Consider the following 20,927-nt stretch of genomic DNA (forward strand, 5'->3'; position numbering starts at 1 on the left):
TAGCCAGTGTACTGAAATCCAGAATACTAATCTTTCGTAGTGAAAGAATTTTCTATATCGGAAAAATACCCTAGCTAAATTTTAGATGGTTTCCCATAGTTCCTTAATCGCTATACAGAAATAATAATTGTACCGTGAAATAATAAAGAAAATAATAAATCCTCCCAACGATAGATTGTATGAGAACCTAAAGTCATAAATTAAATACATTCACATGGCCGTCCTTACCAACAACCATTTGCTAGGCTTCAACACCTACTGATCGTATAACTTGAACATTCCACATACAGACCATAAGCAAGGAGTATCAATTTGTTGTTTTTGTGGCCCTTATTGTCAAGAAATTTCACTTCGAGTACATAACAGTTCGCATTCTCCTCACAGAATCGTCAACAACTAATCCTGGACTTGCCGGTTTACTGGAGCTTGCTCAGCTCAACGTTGACATCAGCCACTGGAACCCATGTGTGCTTGTCAATTTGGTAGTCATCCTCCCCAATTCTTCCATTCTTTATGCGAACCTCATGCTGAGAGAAGAGGTGTACTATAATGGCCTTGACCATGTGTCCTGCGAGATACTGTCCTAGACATTTTCGGTGGCCAAAACCAAACACGTAAAGATTGTATCGTAACTGAAATACAGTCAGCTATCACAATTATTCAATATTTAGATGGATGGTTGAAGGACTTGCATCGGTCTGTTTGATATTTTTGAATCGATCTGGGTTGTATTTGTCACTGTCGGGGCCCCAGAAACCGTTTCGAACGTTAATCGACAGCGTGTCGACCAACACCATGGTCTGTGGAATACCCCTTTATCAGCGCGCATATACTACCACGCGGGATTCCCATCGTAGCCTACCTTGGGTTTGACAAGGATACCGCGGAAGTTCTTTACCGTATCTGCACTTTCGCCAATGCTGAATACTAAACCCAGCCCCGTGGTTAGCTCAGGGCTTTTCTTTTAAATGACGCTGATCATGGCCCACTCACACGTTAGTGGCCGCAGGCGAAGCGACTCATAATAACATCGATGGAGATGGGTGTCCGTCTTGGTGATGTACTGCTCCAAGTTGTCCTTGTTGGCTGTGATTTCCGCTCTCAGTTTTTCCTTCTCGCCATCGTGGTCGGCGATCAATGTAATTGCCCAGGTCAAGACATGTGTCGTCACGTCAAGATTCGCAAAGAGCATCTCATCGATGGTATGGGTGATCTGGTGACAGTCAGCGAAGAATTAAGTGGGAAGACTGGGTTTCTAGCCTGCTCGATCGTGACATTTCCCTGTTCATATTCGTCAAAGTAAGAGATAATGGGAACAGCAATATCTTGCTTTCGTCGAGTGTTCGCAATACGAGTATTGAAGTCTGCCCAGTGCTTCACGAATTCCATGAGCTGGTTGTAGGCAGGGCGATTCCAAAACTTCAAATAAGCTGTGCGGTAGATACTCCCTTTGAAAAACCACGGTAGCAATGCTAGGCGCTTCTCCGCTAGCACCCAAAGCTCGTTCTTCTCCTCATCACTCATATCACCGTATACGGCCTCGGCAGTGAAGTAGAAGGGAAATTTCATGAATGCCGAAGCAGCATGTACAGTGAACTTATCCTTATCTGACAGATTCTCGCTTTTGTTAGCGAACGTACTCAAGCTCTCCACGAAATTCTGAGCTCTAGCATTAGTTAGGTCGACACGGTTCACGACGGACGAGTGCTTGAATGCTGGATCAACGACTCGTCTCATCTTCTTCCACTCATCATACTCGAGAAGACCGACACAGCGGCCAAGGAGTTGGCCGAAGTACCACCCAAAGTTTCCATCTAGTGGCTTTCCATGCTTGTCGGAGTCTGTGTGAAAGGTTCGGATATCTTCCGGAGTCGTCAGGACTCTAGCAATTAAATTCCAATTTCAGTATATCCCTTCAAAGAAACGGGTATTTCCAGAATGGTTGTTGTCGGAGAAGATAATCACGCACATCTCAGGTTTTGGGCCTGCCCACAAGCGGTACACAGGGCCGTACTGGAGCCATTCCTCTGATTTCGCTCTCCCATTCATGAACTTTTCTGTGAACTGCCCGTTGGGCCACTGCCATTTCGGCCCTCGGATTGGAACTCCTTGGGTCAAAACGCCTCCGTTGAAAGTGCTAAGAAGTTTCTGGAATATTTGCAAAAGTCATAATACAGTTTAACAGCACCCCATCCAATCGGCCTACATCTATAATCCATGATGCAATCACAGAGAACCTGTTGTAGATGACTATAACCACTATAGTCAATGAAATTCCAAGAGCTGCATGGTTAAACGTTTGAGGAAACATGGTAGACAAGAACAAATAACGTTTGAGAAATGAATACAGAAAATTAAAGGTGAGAAGTCTAGTACAACCACATTCGAGTAATCACCAAGGTAGGTTACAAGAAAAGAGGGAGCAGCTAGTTATCTAGAATAATGCTAGTTTCCACGAAATAGGGCCACAAAAATACGCGTCAGTAACTAACCAATTACTCGGACTAATGACTAGTGTACGTATTTTGTTTGCTACGGGATATAACTTCCACGTAAAATTAAACGAGCTCTGTCGGCGTCTAAGCTAGATCCTTCATCGGCCAAGTGTCTATCTAGAACGTGACGTGATATTAATTTTCTTTCTTAGCATTTCGTGGCCCAAATGACACTGAAATCAACATCTTCAGACCCGATTTTCATGCTGTACGCATGAAGCACACCGCTTCCTTGATTTCTATCCCGGAAATTCCTAAAGATCACTTCCTTCGCTGTATTCAACAAGCCGTAGCCAACAATGCCGCGTTCGTCCCTCCTCACAGTACAGATGGCATGCTATATATCCGACCTATCGTCTTCGGTTCTGGACCTCGGATCTTGCTCAGCCCTACTGACAAATATACCTTTTGTGTCTACGTCACGCCTGCAGCCGCCTACCACGGTATCAAAGCTGTGGACGCTTTGATCGTGGAGGACTTTGACCGCGCTGCTCCTCGAGGGACTGGTTCAGGCAAAGTGGGTGGCAATTACGCTCCTGTGATGAAGTGGGCCGATAAAGCAAAGAGCGAGGGATTTGCCATTACGCTGCATCTTGACAGTCAAACAAGGACTGCCATTGACGAGTTTTCGACATCTGGATTTGTGGGCATCAAAACTGAGGGTGAGAAAATCAGTATTGTAATCCCTGACAGCCCTAGCATTATCAAAAGCGCTACCAGTGACAGCATCCAACAACTGGCTAGGTCTTTTGGATGGGAGGTAGAACGCAGAGTAGTAGGGAGCTCTATCTATATGAGGTGGCTCGTGCAATGCTAATACATTATGTTACCCGGTCTAGGTTAAATATGAGGAGCTGCCACAGTTTTCTGAGGTGCTTGCCTGCGGGACTGCTGCAACCGTACTACCGATCAAATCGATCACGATGAGGAGCACAGCGGACAAGTTTGTCTATGGAGACGGAAGCCCGAATTCGGGGCAGGCTGCTCTGAGACTTGGCAAGGCACTTGAAGCTATTCAGAAGGGCAAATCCAAAGATGAATTTGGCTGGGTCATGAAGGTAACAGATATATGAGGTCAGTGTAGGACGAATATCAAGTTTAGCGAAAGCAGTGCTATACATATGTACATTCATATCTCTTCAATATTGTCTCTAGATAATGACTTGGAGCCAGATCTCCAAATACTTGTAAGCCCATGAGGGATAAGTAGGAGTTACTCCATAATGAAAAGACATTTCTCTTCTTCTTTTATATTGTGGACCAAATAATACCACGCACCTAGCTGTTCACGATAATCATATCACATTTACCGTCATTTATCGTTAGGCGGGGATGTTAGTATATGAAATGTCACCCACCCTATCATGAAGAAGCCAATGCGTAAGGCAATTCTTTTATTTCTCAAGAAGCTATCTAAAGTCCTTGCAAACAGTATTTAGTACTAATACAGCTAGTAGATAAAAAATTGACACTATCACTAGAATCGAGGCTGGAACTTCAATATCGGGCCCTCTTTTCTGGCAGAAACATGATCTTTAGTTGTATATTCAGATGGGTGCACATCCGACTCATCCCAGCTAGGGTCAGCATCTTCCCTACGAATGTCGAATTCCCACAGTAGACGGCTGAAAGTAAGCATAACCTGGGCCAATGCCAATGGCTTCCCAACGCAGCCCCTAGATCCGATGGAAAATGGCATGTATGCCAGTCGTCCAGAGTTGAGTTTGGATTCGCCGTCGGCCGGCCTGTACCACCTCTCGGGATTGTACGTGAAAGGATCCTCGTAGTACTTGTCACTGTGATGTATGCTGTAGATGCCGACAGCCACATCAGTACCTTCTGGGATGAAGTTCCCATCGATCACGGCCCCTCCGCTTTCCACCTCGCGCCAAAGGGCAGCTCCCCCAGGTGGTGATAGCCGAAGCGCTTCGTCAATGCAAGCGCGTAAAAAGTAACATGAGTTGAGCTTTGGCCCTATGCGAATTTCTTCTACCGACTGGAAAGTAGAGCGCACCTCCTTTGCAGCTCGGCGATATGAGGTCGAACATCCCGTGAGGTAGTGTGCTGTAGCAGCCATGGTTGTCGCAGTGGTATCAGACCCTTATCCAGTCAATTATACTCATCCAATTCCCTCCCCATAATGATGGCAACTCACCCGCAACAACAAAGAGTGCAGTCTCCGTGCTCAGCTCCATGGGGCTCAGCTCTTTTCCGGTATCGGGGTCTTTGCACTTTTCGAGAAACGAAAAGATGTCTGCGCTTGTCGTCGTCCCTCTAGCCTGGATTCGCTGCTTCAGAAGCTTGCGAATAAATCTTACGAACAAATCCCGACCCACAATCGACGCAGGAAAGAGCCATCGGTCCAAGTTTAATATGAGGAACTTGGGTTCCTGCAGCAGCACACTGAGCCGAACATTTGACTCCTCCAGGGCAGCCGTGGCGTAGCGATAATGTGGGTTATTTATGGTGTCAAAGTCGGCGTTGAATGATACTGCTGTCATGCTGTCGAATGCAAGGTTGCTCACTATACATGAGAGAGAGAAAAGGTTAGAAATTGTGCCATTGAAGTGCTGCAGGATTCATTACAATCTTTCGACATGTCTCTGGACAAGCCTATACTGCCATGTATGGCGTCACTGTACCGGCCTAACATCGTGAGAAGCTTGGGTTCGAACTTGCGGAGACTGCTCTCAGAAAAAGCCTGGCTCACGACGCGGCGTCTGCGAGCGTGCTGAAGCTTATCTCGAATGGTAAGGAGGTTTGGAGCTTGCTGAGCTAGCACCCTATAGTTTGTATACTTCTTAACCTTAGAGCCATGGCCGTATATCTCTTAACAGATAAATCGAGTCAGTATTTACTGCCACGAATGTTGAAATGAGATGGCTAGATACCGTGTAATGCATCCACGCTGTTGATTAATATTCGGTTTGGCGCATAGCGGACGCAATCGCCTGCCATTTTTAACATTTAAGATTGAAGGATTCTACAAATATGTGGTCCAAAAGCCCAGCTTACCGTACTTCTTATGGCACTCATACATGTCTAGGTGTATGTCGCCCTTCCACGCATGGTATGCAGAGTACAAATTGGTGAATTTGGCAAGAAATGGGCCAGGGTACTTGGACAGAGAATGGAAAAAAATCCGACGGACAGATAGTGAAATGCCATAGAGAGTCTGTAGGTCCTCATGTTATCATGGTGAGAAAGGAACAAATTAGAACGTCAAGTATCACTCACAAGAAGTATACACGTCACGAGGAGACCAAATCCTGCCTTAGGTACCCATAATCGGATAACTGGCAAGATTACTTGCTGCAGATCAAAGACTGCGGACTTAATCGTTACTTGGAGCATGGACTCCATTCTTTGACAGCGACTGCTTGAGATGTTGATTGACTGTTTTGCAAGCTCGTTAAATCATCTGCGATGCGTCATAATTTGTGTCTTTGACAATACATCTTTTGAAAGACCCATTTCGGACTGAGACTACTTCTCAAACTATACCATTGCCGACTAGTCCCCTTACCCTGCCTGGAAGGATGCCGGCGAATATCCAAACCCGATGGATGGGTCAGCATCGGGCTATAACGGTGTGTTCGTGAGGTAGGAATTCTCCGCCGTGGAATATTCTTCTCTAGTTGAAGAATTTTCTAGTAAGATTCTTCAGGTGCTTGCACAATCAATTCGATGGGAGGCGTAATCGCAGTAAGCCACATGGGACTATGCGTTAAAAATCCCCACTCTATATCGCCCGGCAGTAATGATTGAAAGTGAAATAACTTGGTCTTGTTTGTTCCCATCATGGCGTTTCCATAAAATGTATGCACCGAGTAGTTTTGAGATACGAGGCTATTGATCTGTTGGATGACATAGAACTAGGACAAGGTCGAGTTAGTAAAAGCTGACATTTCTTTAATCTGCCTCTTGGCCATTGGAGCACAGAACCTCTTGGGAACGGCAAATGGCTTGATATAAAGTTCCAATTATACCCACCCATATTTCTCTACCCTCTTGACCAAATAATCTAATTGGTGATTCCCTTTGTTCCGCTGCTCAACCAGACGTCCGTGTAATAGCCTCACCTCTCACACACATCACGAACTCCTTTCGTTCCTTTACTACTACCCCAATTCTGTCATCCATGGCGCCCAACATGGGCAGTGTTGCGCAAGGCAACGGATACAATTGCCATGACGCCGACAGCAACAGTTTTCGCTCAAAGAGACTCCTGTTTTCAGACCCGGTTGAACCAATCGCCATCGTTGGCATGGCTATGCGACTTCCGGGACAAGTACGTAATGACAAGGACTTCTGGAACCTCCTTGTTGAAAAGAGGAGTGGTCTCTGTGAGGTACCCAAGGATCGGTATAATGTGAATGGGTTCTGCGATTCTTCTGGCAAGCCAGGTACTTTTAAGCCGGAAAAGGCATATTTCCTTGAGAATGTCGGGATCCAAGACCTAGATACTAGCGTGTTTCCATTTTCGAAGACAGAGCTAGAGAGGCTCGACCCCCAGCAGCGACAGTTGTTGGAGGTTACTTATGAATGCATGGAGAATTCGGGCGCAACATCCTGGCGCGGAAGCAAGATCGGCTGCTACGTTGGTGTCTTCGGCGAAGACTGGCAGGACTTGAACGCCAAAGACACCCAGCATAAAGGGGGATATCGTGTCACTGGATACGGAGACTTCGTCCTGGGAAACAGGGTTTCCTATGAATTTGATCTCCATGGTCCGAGGTAAGCCGCTTCATCACTCGTACTGGCTTGTGAGCGGGATCGCTAAGCTTCTGATGCAGCATGACCGTTAAAACGGGCTGTTCTTCCTCGCTGGTGTGCTTGGACATGGCATGTGAAGCTATCCGAAAGGGAGATTGTGATGCCGCTCTGATCTGTGGCTCCAGCCTCATCTTTTCCCCTACCATGACAATGGCTCTCAGCGACCAAGGTGTTTTGGCTGAAGACGGCATATGCAAAAGCTTTGATGCGTCTGCAAACGGTTATGGCCGTGGTGAGGCTATCAATGCAATCTATATCAAGAAACTCGGCCAGGCCATCCAAGACCAAGACGATATCCGAGCTGTGATCCGTGGTACCAGTGTCAACACAGATGGTCGGACCAACGGCATGCTGACTCCTAGTCCCATTGCTCAAGAAGCCTTGATCCGCCAAGCTTATAAACAGGCTGGTATTGAAAACATATGCGAAACTGCTATTGTCGAATGCCACGGTACAGGCACTCCAGTTGGCGATCCCCTCGAGGCAACTGCTGTTGCAAACTGCTTTGGCGCTGAGGGTGTATTGATTACATCGGTGATTATACCTCATCATCCGGTACTTTTAGGCTAGGACTCACCATATCCTAGGTCAAACCGAACGTCGGACATTCCGAGGGTGCTGCGGGCATCACAAGCCTGATTAAGGCCGTGTTGGCCATTGAACATCGACAAGTACCACCAAACATTCACTTTACGAAACCCAATCCACAAAGTAAGCAGAACGTTCCCTCAGTGGAACCCCCCTGCTAAAATAGTATCACAGTTCCATTTGAACGTTGCAAACTTCGCGTGCCTGTCGACGTAGAGGCCTGGCCCCAAGGCCGTGCTGAGAGAGTCGGTGTGAACTCCTTCGGCATCGGCGGAGTCAACGCCCACGTCGTATTGGAGTCTTTGGAGCAATACCTCAAATATGACTCCAGGTACTTGAGGTCTGTCCCTCTTCTTAACGCTCTCGGGTCCGGAAACGGCATTGCCGATGTGCAGCAGGTGATGTTGCTCTCGGCCCACAGCGAATACTCGCTGAAGGAAACCATTGAAGAGCATCGAAAGTACCTCGAGTGGACAAATGGTCCTTTTAAGGATGCTGCCTACTCGCTTGCCAACCGCCGGGACCACAAGACGAGACCTCACCGCGCCTTTGCAGTTGCTAGTAAGGTGAATGGAAAGCTATCTTTCGAGGTGACCGGGCCAACAACAGCCATCGAGCCAGCACCGCGTGTTGCTTGGATCTTCACTGGTCAAGGTGCCCAATGGCCAGCTATGGGCGCAGAGCTGATTGACTCCAACTCCATATTCCGGAATTCTATCAGAGGCCTAGATAACTTCCTTGCCTCACTACCGAACCCTCCCTTCTGGACAATTGAGGATGAGCTGCGTAAGCTGCCAGGCGACAGTCGCGTCTCGGAGGCTGAATTTGGGCATCCCCTCTCGATTGCTGTGCAGATCGGGCTGGTAGACCTTTTGCATGCTTGGAACATCAAGCCTGACTTTGTGCTTGGACATTCTTCCGGAGAAATGGCTGCCGCATACGCCGCCGGTGCTATCTCGGCCACCGCCGCAATGGCTGCTGCAACCTTCCGAGGCTCCACATCCCCAGATGAGCAGACCAGGATCCAGCCTAAAGGAGGAATGGCTGCTATTGGCCTTGGTGCCCACGAGATGGACGAGTTCATACTGCCTGGTGTCGTCATTGCCTGCGAGAACAGCCAATGTAGTGTCACTATATCTGGGGACCTCAACCAGGTCGCCGTGATTGTCGAGAACGTCAAGGAGAAGCGCCCTGGTGTTTTGGCTCGCTTCCTGAGAGTTGAGAAGGCCTTCCACTCTCACCATATGAAACAGTACGGGGCGTCATACGAGGAGCATTTGAGACCATTTGTCAAGAGCGTTGATCCTGCTATTCCTTTCTACTCGTCAGTGACTGGGAAGCAGTTGGTCGGAGAGGGATGTCTTGACTCTTTCTATTGGCGAAAGAACATGGAAAGCCCAGTCCTCTTCAACACAGCCCTCCGGTCGGCGCTGAGGTCCCGAGAAGAGCGCCTTATACTTATTGAAATCGGACCTCATCCTGCTCTCAAGGGTCCAATCGGCCAAATTCTACGAGATATCTCTCGGAATGACATTTGCCAGGTTGCCACTCTCCAAAGAAACAAGATCTGCTCTGACAGCATCTTGGAGACCGCGGGAAATCTGTTCCTGAACAACATCGCGCTTGACTGGTCGGTCGTCTGCCCTCCCGGGAAGATTGTCAGGGATCTCCCGCAGTACTCTTGGAAACACGATATTTCTTACTGGGCCGAGTCTCGCCTTGCCAGCGGATTCAGATTCCGCGAGTTCCCCCCTCACGACTTACTCGGCACCCGCATTGTTGAGGTCTTCAACGAGAACTGCTGGAGAAACAAACTCTCCTTGGACAATCTCCCATGGCTCCAAGGCCATGAAATTGACAACCAGGTGGTTTTCCCAGGTGCCGGCTATATCTGCATGGTCGGTGAAGCAGTTGCGCAATTGTCTGGAGCGACCGAGTATACTCTCAACAACGTCAGCATCACAGCTGGTCTCATCCTCGGGCATGACAAGTCGGCGGAGATTGTGACGCGACTTACTCCCAACGCTGTAGATTCCGACGAAACCGCATCTTATACATTCCAGATCACTTCATTTGACGGGGTGCAGTGGACCAAGCATTGTTTCGGGGAGGTCAAGGGCTTTGTTGATAAGTCTGTTGTTACAGAGATAAGCGAAAGTCCCGGCCAAAGTCGCCAGGTCGATGCAGATGAGTGGTACACCGTCTTGAACCGTATCGGTTTCAACTATCAGGGTTATTTCCGCGGCCTTTGCCAGATTTCCGCCTCCCCAGTGGACAGCACGGCGGTTGCAACAGTTCCAATCCGCAATAATGACAGAACAAACTACGCCATCCACCCCGGTGCTATCGATCAGTGCTTCCAACTTTTCACTGTTGCTTCAAGTCAAGGTCTTGGCCGGAACTGCCGCAATGTTGCTGTGCCCACTTTCATCGGAGAAATGGTTGTTTCTCCTACTGACCTAGATCTACATGTCGTAGCCAACATCAACAGCGTCGAACGTGGATCCTTTGAGGGTTGCCTGACTGCCCAGGCTAAGGGCCGGGTATTCCTCTCCCTGAAGGGTTTCAAGGCATCTGCCATGACAAACGCTGGGAATGACGATGAATACCTACCACTCATCACTCAGTTTGAATGGCGTCCGCACGCAGACTTTATCCAGATGAAGGATTACATGTATCCTCGCACCTTCATCCCCGCTGAATGGCCAATGTTGGAAGAGATGATGCTTTTGGCTATCATTGACCATCAACAGTCTATCAGGGTGGACGAATTCACCCCTCCTCATCTAGTCAACTTATTCAAGTGGATGCAGGACTACATCGCATTATACAAGGCTGGCTCTAACAAATTCTTGTCCAAGGAAATGTCATATGAGGACCTCAGCAAAGAACAGCGCACAGAGAAAATCGATTCTCTCGCTCAACAGCTCTCGTCATCACATTATGATGCCTTCGCTATTGCCATTCACCGTTTATTCAAGAGAGCGGACTCCATCGTGGCTGGAGATGCCCATGCTTTGCATATCCTGATGGAGGACGACGTCTTGACCCGTCTCTACGCCAATGGAGACGAACTTCTCTATGGTGATGCCATTCGAGCTCTTGGACACACGAACCCTCGCCTCAGAGTTCTTGAGGTTGGCGCTGGAACGGGTGGTACCACGTCAAAAGTTCTAGATGCCTTGACAACTTTGTATGGGGAGCGTTTGTACAGCAGCTACACCTACACTGATGTCTCCGCTGGTTTCTTTGGCGCCGCCAAGGACCGTTTTGCACAATTTGAGGGGATAAACTATACTACCTTCGACGTTTCCAAAGACCCGGGTGAGCAAGGTTTCGAGAAGAATTCTTATGACCTGATTATTGGATACAACGTAAGGCATTTTTCATAGAGCTGAGAATACTTATGCTAATCTTGTAACCAGGTTGTTCATGCGACTCCCAGTCTACCAGAATCCCTCGCCCATCTTCGAAGCCTTCTCAGCCCGAGCGGTCGTATCTTTCTTCAAGAGCTATGTCCCAGTAAGTATCCAACCAGCATCTTGGAAAAAAGTTTCACCACCTGACTTGGCTTCGTATAGCGGCAAAATATATCAACTACATCATGGGTTTCTTACCTGGGTGGTGGCTCGGCGACGAAGATAATCGCGCCGACGAACCCTACGTCTCCCCTGAGCGTTGGTCCAAGGAACTCGTAGCTGCAGGATTCAAAAACCCTGAATATGTCCTCGATGGAATTCCCCCGTATCATCAGAGCGCTGGTATCATGGCCTCTGTGGATATCAAGACGGAGGTACCCTCGAATGTTGCTATATTGTGCTACGATCCGAAGGGGCCATTTGTCGAGGAGTTGAAGAACAAACTTGAGTCGCAGGAAATCAGTGTCACGGTGGCCATTTTTGGGCAAGCCTTGCCTTCACATGATGTTATTTCTGTACTTGACATGGAACAGCCTACCGCTCACGGGTTAACGGAAGACTCTTTCAAGATACTGGTTGATCACCTACAGCACCTCAAATCCAAAATGATCTGGCTCTTAGGCTCTTCTCAGGTCAAGTGCGAAGACCCAAAAGCCGCTATGAGTATTGGTCTCGTACGAACTGCCCGCAACGAATACTCAACCAGCATCTACACACTGGAGATTGAGGCGATAGCCTCTATGCCGACTATTACCAAGGCAGTTTCGGATCTTTTGTCCCATATTCAATCGTCTGCTCTAAATATAGACGTCATAGATCGGGACTGGGAATATGCACTCGTCAACGACACGGTGCTCGTGCCTCGCTTACACTGGCAGACCATGTCAAACGCGTTCAAGAATTCGGGTGTGGGCTCGCGCGAACCCTCGTCCAAGCACTTGACCGTCAAAACACCAGGATTGCTCCACACCATGGGCTGGAGTGAAGAGGCTAAGAAACCTCTCGAGGAGGATGAAGTTCGAGTGAAGACTAAGGCAGTTGGTCTCAATTTCCGAGTTCGTATCCTCCCTCTTTTACCCACGTACCTAGTTTTATGGGTAGTGGACGGTGCTAACAAATATGGTGCCCGTAATAGGATGTCCTCATTGCTCTTGGTGTGCTCAATAACAGTACTAGAGAAATTGGTCTCGAAGGCTGTGGTATCGTAACGGACGTTGGGTTGAGGGTTTCTAAGTTCGCTGTCGGAGACCGGGTGATGTATATGTCCAGTGGATGTTTCACTTCTGATATCACTTTATCCCAAAAGCTTTGCGTCAAGATCAGCGACAGTATGACCTTCGAGCAAGGCGCCTCGTTGCCTTGTGTTTATGCCACCGCAACTATGGCACTGGTTGATAAAGCAAACGTTCGGCCTGGTCAAGTGAGTTTATGCCATGGTGTATCAGAAGTTCTCCCTCCTCCCTCCCAAGCTAACTACAAATAGACCGTTTTAATCCACTCTGCTTGTGGAGGCGTTGGTTTGTCGGCGATTCAGATTGCTCAGATGCTCGGCGCAGAAGTTAGTTCCCACCAGCCTGCTTAACTCAACTTGATACGAGTTAACATGATACCAGATCTACTGCACTGTGAGCAACGAAGAAAAGACTAACTACCTTACTGAAAACCACAAAATCCCTCGTGCTAATATCTTCAACTCCCGCGACTCATCTTTCGTCCGCGATATCATGAGGGTGACCAATGGCAGAGGTGTTGACGTGGTGCTCAACTCTCTTTCTGGAGACCTCCTTCATGCATCGTGGTCGTGTGTTGCCGAGTTTGGAACCATGATTGAGATTGGCAAAAGGGATTTCCGGCGTCGTGCCAAGCTTTCTATGGAAGCCTTCGAGCAGAATCGTACCTTTTTTGGTCTCGATCTGTGGCAAGTCTCCCAGGTTCGTCCTGATCAGGCTTCAGAGTAAGTCACTCATTAGCCCTGTCCGCGGCCACTCAAATAAATTAATGACTGTTCAGGCTGCTTGAACGATGTGTCACTTGGATCCAACAAGGTCTGCTCGATGTCGGCGCCATTGCCAAGGTATTCGAGGCCTCCCAAATCCAAGAGGCCTTCAGATTCATGCAAGGTGGCCGGCATATTGGCAAGATCATCATCACCATACCTGACAACACGGATACACTGCATTCGGTCAAGCAGCGGCCAGTGCCCAAATTGCGAGCTGACCGCAGCTACATTCTTGTTGGTGGTCTAGGTGGTCTGGGCAGGTCCCTCGCCAGGTGGTTGGCCGAGAATGGTGCCGGAGAGTTAATATTTCTATCTCGATCGGCCAAGCCAGGCCCACATGTAGACGATTTCGCGAAAGAGTTGATTTCTCAGCAGTGTTCTGTGCAGTTGATTGCCGGCAGCGTCGCCAGCGCGGCTGATGTTCAAGCAGCTGTCAATTCGGCTACCAAGCCCATTGCCGGTGTCATCAATCTGTCCATGGTCCTCAGAGTATGTATTTCTCATTTATACAACCAGAATCATAGAGTACGACTAATCTCGTCGAACAGGATGTCACTCTACAGGACATGACCTTCGAGGACTGGACCACTGCCGTCGCGCCTAAGGTCCAAGGTACCTGGAACCTTCATAATGCCCTCTCGACGGACTTGGACTTTTTCATTGTCTGCTCGTCTTACAGCGGTATTGTCGGTCAATGGGGCCAGGCCAACTACGCCGCTGCCAATACCTTCTTGGATGCCTTTGTGCAGTACCGTCACGGGAAGGGCCTCGCTGCATCGGTCATTGACATCGGCGTCATGGGTGAAGTGGGTTTTGTCTCAAAGCATAGGGAAGTTCTTGATCGGTTTCAGAAGTCTGGTATGCGCATTCTTAAAGAGCAGGATCTTTTGGACGCATTTCATCTCGCCACCCAGACCTCTGCTCCCACTAAGGCCAGCACTCAAGATGGTGCATACCACAGCCCTGGCCAGATTCTGCTTGGTCTCGTTACCACTGTTCCAATGACTTCTCCAAACAACCGTGTTGTCTGGAAGAATGATATTCGAATGGCTATCTATCATAACATCAACTGTGCCGAGTCTTCCAACAAGGCGCTAGCCGAGAAAGACGACGTAGCCAGCCTCCTCTCGACAGCGTCGACGTCGCTGTCTGTCTTAGAAGACGACACAGTCGTTGAAACTATCGCCAAAGCCACCGCCGCTTCACTCGCTAAGTTTCTCATCAAGGAGGAGAACACCATCCAGCTTCAGCTCTCTCCAGAAAAGAATGGCATCGACTCCCTCGTAGCCATGGAGCTCCGTAACTGGATACGACAGAAGTTCAGCGTGGAGATTAGCGTCATGGTGATTATTCAGTCCTCGTCTCTGCTTAGCCTCGCGGAGTTTATACGTCAAGAGCTTGTTCAGCGCTTCTCGCAAAGCTAAGCTGCGTAAGCATTGGGGTTGAGTGTGGTCCTACAATCATGACAATTAATTACCAATTCCAAGTGCATATTAACACAGTGTGTTCTTAGTGTATACTTGTTTAAAATGCTTTTTATTTGTTTGGCTGAATATGAACTCTTTGCATCATATTATACAACATTTATATCGTTACCTACTCCGAACTATATGAAGTCGACATCAAGTTGATAGTTTTGACGAGAGGTCATCAAAACCCTTGAAATATTAAAGGAACTATTGGTTAATAAGAAAAGATAATAAACGCGTAGTAACGTATTTCACCGGTCAACGGCGCACCGACCAATTACTTGAAGCTATTCAGGTTACAAATCAATATATTCATACATGACGTGCACTTATGCCCTGTTTGCCAGCAATTCGTACACGTAGGTGATGTGCTTCTGCGAGGCTGAGAAGTCTCAGTCTGGATGGTCGATTGAATAGACAAATTATCCTCTTGGCCCTCAGAAACAGTCAAAATACCTTTATTATAAAGCGGTTTTTGGCCGTCTGTTACGTTTATTTCTCACTCGCTCATCTGCAGCTCGTAAATCATGATTTTCCTTGGTAAAAATCACCACAGAGTGCATAGCCATTGAGCAGCCTTTTATCAACTGGCCCAAAGCTTGGTGGGTAGGTGAAGGAAGGTTTGATACGTCGCTTTATCAATCGCTTTATTGATTCTACTTGGCGCTAAAAAGTTTGAAGATTATGAGATGTTGCATGTGCTTCACTACTTGTGGATTAGGAGCCCGGCCTGAGACCCTCCGGAGTAGGTGTTCTGCCTGTTAATAATTAGTAATTGAAGATGCCTACATGAGAGAAGCAATTTGTAATATTTCTCATAGTATGGACCTCTTCGTGTATTGCTGGTAGCATAGTGAGAAAGTACTCTTTATCAATACGACTGATACCACAGCGCATTTGGTTTCCAATTGCACGTCCAAAGTAGCGCTTGAGCGTTGGAAAAATATCCATATGAAGCGGTTGCAATAAATTCAAAGAATGTGGACGCATGCATGCAGAAATAATATCATTGATCCCATTCCGACGATAATGGCTGCTATGACTATCTAATGTTAACAGCTGATATCTTCCAACCGTATGATGCTTTGTAAATTTGTCAAACACATTTTGAAGCCAAACTAATTCAATTTCATCAGATATCCGACCATTTAGTGACGGTGTTGTTGAAAAAATAAGTGGTAAGCCTGAGAGTGTATACCAATCAGCCTGCTTGCTGCCAGGTTTAAATATAACATTGAAACAATCAATTGATGTTGTGTGCTTATACACTCGACGGCGGTGACAAATTCGCGATTTCCACGTTGGACAAGATAAGACTTAGTTTTCTTGATCGATCTCGACTGCATATAACTTTTGCTGTAGCGATGATCCCTAACGCAAACCCAACCTCGTCAAAGTTGTAAATATGTTCACCGACAATCCGTACTCGCTTCGAATGCATTAGAGATTGTCAAAAACATTCGTTTATAAGCGTCGGATCTTCATATTTAACGCGAGAATATGTTAATCGACCTGTAAATCGCGTTTGTGATCAGTTTGGCGTTTTAAAAGATGTTACACCCAATTTATACCAACAGTAACTAGTTCCTCGTTTTGAAAGTAAATAATTGCCCATAACTTGAAGTATTTGAGGTCGGATAGGGCATCCACGCGATTCCATTGATATTATCCATGTACGAAGCGATTCCTCTTCAGTAGGGGATAATTTTTGACTTTTTTAAATCTGTAATTGATCTTCCAGAGCGGCCGTTAAGTCGATTGCGGAGTGTTCTTTCTGACACACATTGTAACCACGCGCTGCTTTGTTTTTTTTATTTTTCAACGCGTTAATAGTAATTAGAAGCCTTCCCTCATTAACTAGAGTCTTTTTTTAATCTGATTTTAGGCCAATTTTGGATGATAACGATATTTTGAAAGTGAGTGGTGGGCTCAAAAGTCGAAAGAATTTGGTGCCGTTGACTGTGAAATGGCTATGTTATTTCTACATGTAATTTCTGAATCATGGATTAACTCTATCGGTTATCTCTCTCTATATATATTTTGCCAATATATTGACCTCTGTGGGCTGGCTTAGAAAGCCAGGAAACGTTGCCTTTTCAGGCGGATACACCGTTCTACTGGTACTTCTGTGTCCATAGAAAAGCGTATTGAATTGTCTGTCACCCCTAAACAGGTGGCCCGGCCAGCGGGTTCTTATAACCCGCTGGTTAGTGGGTCACGTGCCTCGGGGGTCGGAGCCGGGTAGGAGCCTTGCAGGCCCCTATCCGGCAGGTTCGACTGCAACCATCCCAACAACCTCGTTCTTACAGCAAAATGCCCTCAACCATGCATAGAAAATTCCATATACATGTAACAAGTTCGAGATCATGCGATGTTCGATGATCGTGGCGTTTCCTTGTCCCTTTCCCTTTCCCTTTTCACAAAATGCATCACCTCCCTCACCGAGAAAATGAGCCGCTGTAAGATGAACTCCAATGTAACTGCATCCATCACTTGGTATGGCACTCTTTGATTGTTCGCCATGCGCGAAATATGGGTGATCCGCTGGCGCAGTACGTCTGTCGTAGAGTTGCTCCTTGACAAGACCCGATCGACAAGTATCACCTTTACCATCTTGCTCTCTTCCTCAGAAACAGTCCATCTGCCGAAGACTACGACAGGTATATTTTGGGCCTTCTCCAGAGAGCTCTGCTGTTCTTGCATAGCCCAGTTGAACACCGTCTGCAATGTCGTAATAATCAAGATGAGCACCTTGGAGTCAATCCAACACTGTTGGCAGTTGAGCGCGCTTGTGGCGTGATCCAGGATTTTGCTAGCCCTGGAAAATATGCTGTCTAATGGAGGCCGCATATGCTTTCGCTCTATGGCGTTCAAGAAACATAGTTGGTCTGTTAACGTCCTCAAACACTCACAAGCACAAGTCTCTCTCTCCTCGTCTTCGTCACTGCCGGATGAGTGGCCCGTCTGTGGCATAGATCTTCTTGCGGTGTCACTTTCCGCCGCGGTCTGCAGTGGCATCAGTATCCTCGAGCTCGTTGTTTGTGGAAGTGTTGTGGCGGGGGCGGCGCTTTCTGCTGACACTCTCCCGTTCTCCGAGGTGGAAATATTCGATCCATTGTAACTGCCTGGAAACTGGTGGCGAGCTTCTCCAGAAAGGGGTGAGCTATGTAGTGTGGCGATGAAGAACATCGTTGTACTTACCTGGGAAATGCCCAGAATCCGTAAGGACCGGCGTTAACATCTGAAACTGTGGTAGTACGATGATCAGTTATCAACTCTTCTCGAGGATGATTATTTATTTTGCTGACAAGACCTGCGCACCTGGAGAAGGCCTCTGTCTATCGGACCGGAATGCAAAGATGCGTCTAAGTCGAAGGGGTTCTGTATAATTTGTTCATCCAGACACATGCTGAGCTGGTCATCGGTGCCGGTGCCGGTAGAGGATAGAGCGGACCAGTGCATCCACGGTGTAATGGGTACTGGCGTAGTCATGGGAGCAGAGGTCTCTTGCTCTGGCTCAACGCCCCGGTCTAGAAACGGTTGAGAATCAGTAGAGCTGGCAGCATTCGCACTGTTTGTAGCCATCTGGTCTAGTTTCTCGAGTGTCCTCTTGTTCCGGACGCCTTTAGGCTTGCCTAGTTTAGCCATGTAGCTATATGTGCATTCAGTGTTACTTTAAGAACTGGAGTGAGCATTTCCAACCCGACGCAGAACAGACTGGAAATGCCGAGTACTTACTTTTTGCTACATTTCTCACACGGTTTCCCGCCAGTGCATCGTGTTTTAACTCGATGGCAGCTGTCACAGGCCAAGCGCAGCCGCTTGGATGCCGGTTGTGGCTGGTCTAGTAACTCGTTGCTGAAGCTTTGATCCATGTAAAGTCTGGACTTGGTAGACAATTGTCGTCAACCGCTGATTCTATGCATCCAAAACTGAGGAATATAAGAGGCATAAAATCAGAAACTAGGTAGTAATTTGTTAGGTAGCCAAGTTCCCTCTGACTGTTGAATACGAGCAAAGTTCCATCTAGCCGTCAAATACGAGCACGAGTCTAGTCAGAGTCTTGGTAGAATACGTTGGTAGTTGATGTTTAAGAATAGTGTACGAGTAATCAGCTGCGGATGATGTTGATTACTAGGTGTGGATGCGTCCTGGACTGCTCATGTCGGTGAGACTAGATCCTTGTAGGAACCAGACTAGACTAGACAAGCACGAATCAGACTTCATTGAGAAGTTGGTTTTGTTGGGCGCCTCTTGCGCACTCTCGGGGAATTAAAGCGCAATCAGCCACATGCAGAATAACACCTAATGGGGAAACATGTCAGACAATATTACAATCTCACATACATACTACGTATGTGTATTCTCTTCACTACCTGTTGTACGCCTGGTATCTACGAGGTGCTCGTCGAAAGTAATAATGCAAGTGGGGTTAAATTTAGGAGAGAAACTAAAGACTAGTCTATTTTTAATACATCCTATTACATAAAAATTAGTATGGTAATTAATGTATGAATGCCAATGGGGCATTAAATTAAACTAGGTCAGTAGAGGTCGACCTCTAGCAACCTAAAAATTAATTTATATCTAGAATCGATCTTATTACCTTTTAAATAAGTTTATTAGTGAGATCTGACTTTTGTAGTGCTTTCACTGTAAGCAAACCTGGGGACAATCTTTCTTATACTTATTTCTATAAATGTCTGTATATGAATTAAGATACATTTAGTCTGCTATAAGTTAGGATAGAGGGGTTATAGAGAATTAAATTATTTTAAATTTCTAAAATAATATGTGTTGCTAAAGTAGGATTTTTACTTTTCTTAATATTCTAGTAGGGACTTGGATTTCTTAGTCATTTTTTAAAAAATTTAAGTACGAGATGAAACTGTTTGTCGCCTTCTCCATATTACCTCGCTTGTTAGTGTCTTGCCTTACTTTTGAGTTTTGCCGCGCACCTCCGTAGAAGCTTTCTCGAAAAGGAGTAGGGGTGCATTTCCAGGGTCGCACCGGGGATTATACTTGGTGTAAATTTAGTGGGGGTTAAAAATGCCACACGTGGCTAAAATTGGTTGGAATTGACTGGGGGTCAAATGATTGCCAGCCACTACGGAGTATAAAATTCCTTAATACCACGCAGTTAGGGCCAGGGTTAGGGAGGTCTGGGTCTCCTTGGACTGAATAAAAGTGGGTTTTATTTAGGGAGACAGTGACCTCTTGTGGTAATCATTGATAATTTGACCCCCAGTCAATTTTTAGTGACACCCCAGGGCTACTAAATTTACACTAAATTTCCACGACTCATAGGAATTGTAAGCCCTCCCCCCCCCCTGCGACGTTCCGCGTCATCTGTTATAGGTCCACCACACACCCCGTTCCCAGAACGGTAATCGATACAATCTCGCTGACCGGGGCTACGGCTGACAAGTACAGCAAAACCATTCAATTAAGGTAAGATTGCTTATAAATAAGTCTGATATAATACCACCAATTTATCGAGAACTTATTACACAGAAAACCAATGTCAACTTATTTCAAATCTTAGAAGTAATATCTTAAGCCTTTTTAGGTGTTAAGTTTACTTTCAGAAGCAATATGAACTTCTTTTCCTGTTTTCAATGTTATTTTCAGGTACGGCGGCTTACAACATTGAAATATATATATATATATATATTTACATTATAGGATCTCCCAAACTTACATGTGTGCTAAAATTTCCTGAAAAGGCCAAAATATTCCCTTTCTATAAGTAAATATGCATAGGATTTTAATTAAGATATGGTTCAAATTGTTTTTAGTCAGGGGTTGAAAGATTCGTATAGAACAGGATGGTTGAAATCCTACGGAGTTGATCAACAATGCGGGGATTATCTAGGCCGGGGTTGAGAGGATGTTTAGCGTGCATACGCTTGGGGGCGCGCAGTATAAGCGAATTACTGGATTGAGAATAACCACGGAACGGTGTTGACGGTGGCGGCGCAGGTGGGAACTGTGTTAACAAGGCTTGGCGTAACCCGACCCGGGGTTCACCGTTCGATAACAACCGGCACGAGGGGCTTGCGTCGGAACTGGTGACGCGATACAAGGCGATGATCACGCCGGCATATGCATGGGCGCTTGTGAATCGCGATATGGACCCCTAGGATAGCTTCCTTAACCCGCTGCTGGAGCCGGAGACGGT

The 20,927-nt window shown here is 46.8% G+C and overlaps 5 protein-coding genes across 5 annotated transcripts; 2 read left to right on the forward strand and 3 right to left on the reverse strand.

Annotated features, from left to right (window-relative positions):
* Window positions 1–416: 416 nt before the first annotated feature.
* Window positions 417–2,311, reverse strand: TRUGW13939_06182 (uncharacterized protein; the record flags this gene model as incomplete). The annotated part of the gene is made up of 6 exons (XM_035489337.1): window positions 417–632; window positions 863–927; window positions 994–1,213; window positions 1,276–1,882; window positions 1,970–2,148; window positions 2,207–2,311. 6 exons carry the CDS (start codon window positions 2,309–2,311, stop codon window positions 417–419), a joined length of 1,392 nt encoding a protein of 463 aa, XP_035345230.1.
* Window positions 2,312–2,649: 338 nt separating this feature from the next.
* TRUGW13939_06183 (uncharacterized protein) lies at window positions 2,650–3,568 on the forward strand (the record flags this gene model as incomplete). The annotated part of the gene is made up of 2 exons (XM_035489338.1): window positions 2,650–3,255; window positions 3,335–3,568. Coding segments are annotated over 2 exons (840 nt in total), but the record flags the coding sequence as incomplete, so codon positions are not given.
* Window positions 3,569–3,972: 404 nt separating this feature from the next.
* Window positions 3,973–5,453, reverse strand: TRUGW13939_06184 (uncharacterized protein; the record flags this gene model as incomplete). The annotated part of the gene is made up of 4 exons (XM_035489339.1): window positions 3,973–4,595; window positions 4,651–5,019; window positions 5,082–5,324; window positions 5,387–5,453. 4 exons carry the CDS (start codon window positions 5,451–5,453, stop codon window positions 3,973–3,975), a joined length of 1,302 nt encoding a protein of 433 aa, XP_035345232.1.
* Window positions 5,454–6,636: 1,183 nt separating this feature from the next.
* Window positions 6,637–14,701, forward strand: TRUGW13939_06185 (uncharacterized protein; the record flags this gene model as incomplete). The annotated part of the gene is made up of 11 exons (XM_035489340.1): window positions 6,637–7,232; window positions 7,292–7,805; window positions 7,859–7,982; window positions 8,034–11,233; window positions 11,285–11,381; window positions 11,441–12,333; window positions 12,414–12,698; window positions 12,762–12,836; window positions 12,892–13,232; window positions 13,289–13,766; window positions 13,826–14,701. 11 exons carry the CDS (start codon window positions 6,637–6,639, stop codon window positions 14,699–14,701), a joined length of 7,479 nt encoding a protein of 2,492 aa, XP_035345233.1.
* A 2,409-nt stretch (window positions 14,702–17,110) lies between these two features.
* TRUGW13939_06186 (uncharacterized protein) lies at window positions 17,111–18,394 on the reverse strand (the record flags this gene model as incomplete). Its single annotated transcript, XM_035489341.1, has 3 exons — window positions 17,111–17,892; window positions 17,948–17,993; window positions 18,068–18,394. 3 exons carry the CDS (start codon window positions 18,392–18,394, stop codon window positions 17,111–17,113), a joined length of 1,155 nt encoding a protein of 384 aa, XP_035345234.1.
* Window positions 18,395–20,927: the final 2,533 nt, after the last annotated feature.

This window comes from Talaromyces rugulosus, chromosome III (genome assembly GCF_013368755.1).
Source record: "Talaromyces rugulosus chromosome III, complete sequence".
Lineage (NCBI taxonomy): Eukaryota > Fungi > Ascomycota > Eurotiomycetes > Eurotiales > Trichocomaceae > Talaromyces > Talaromyces rugulosus.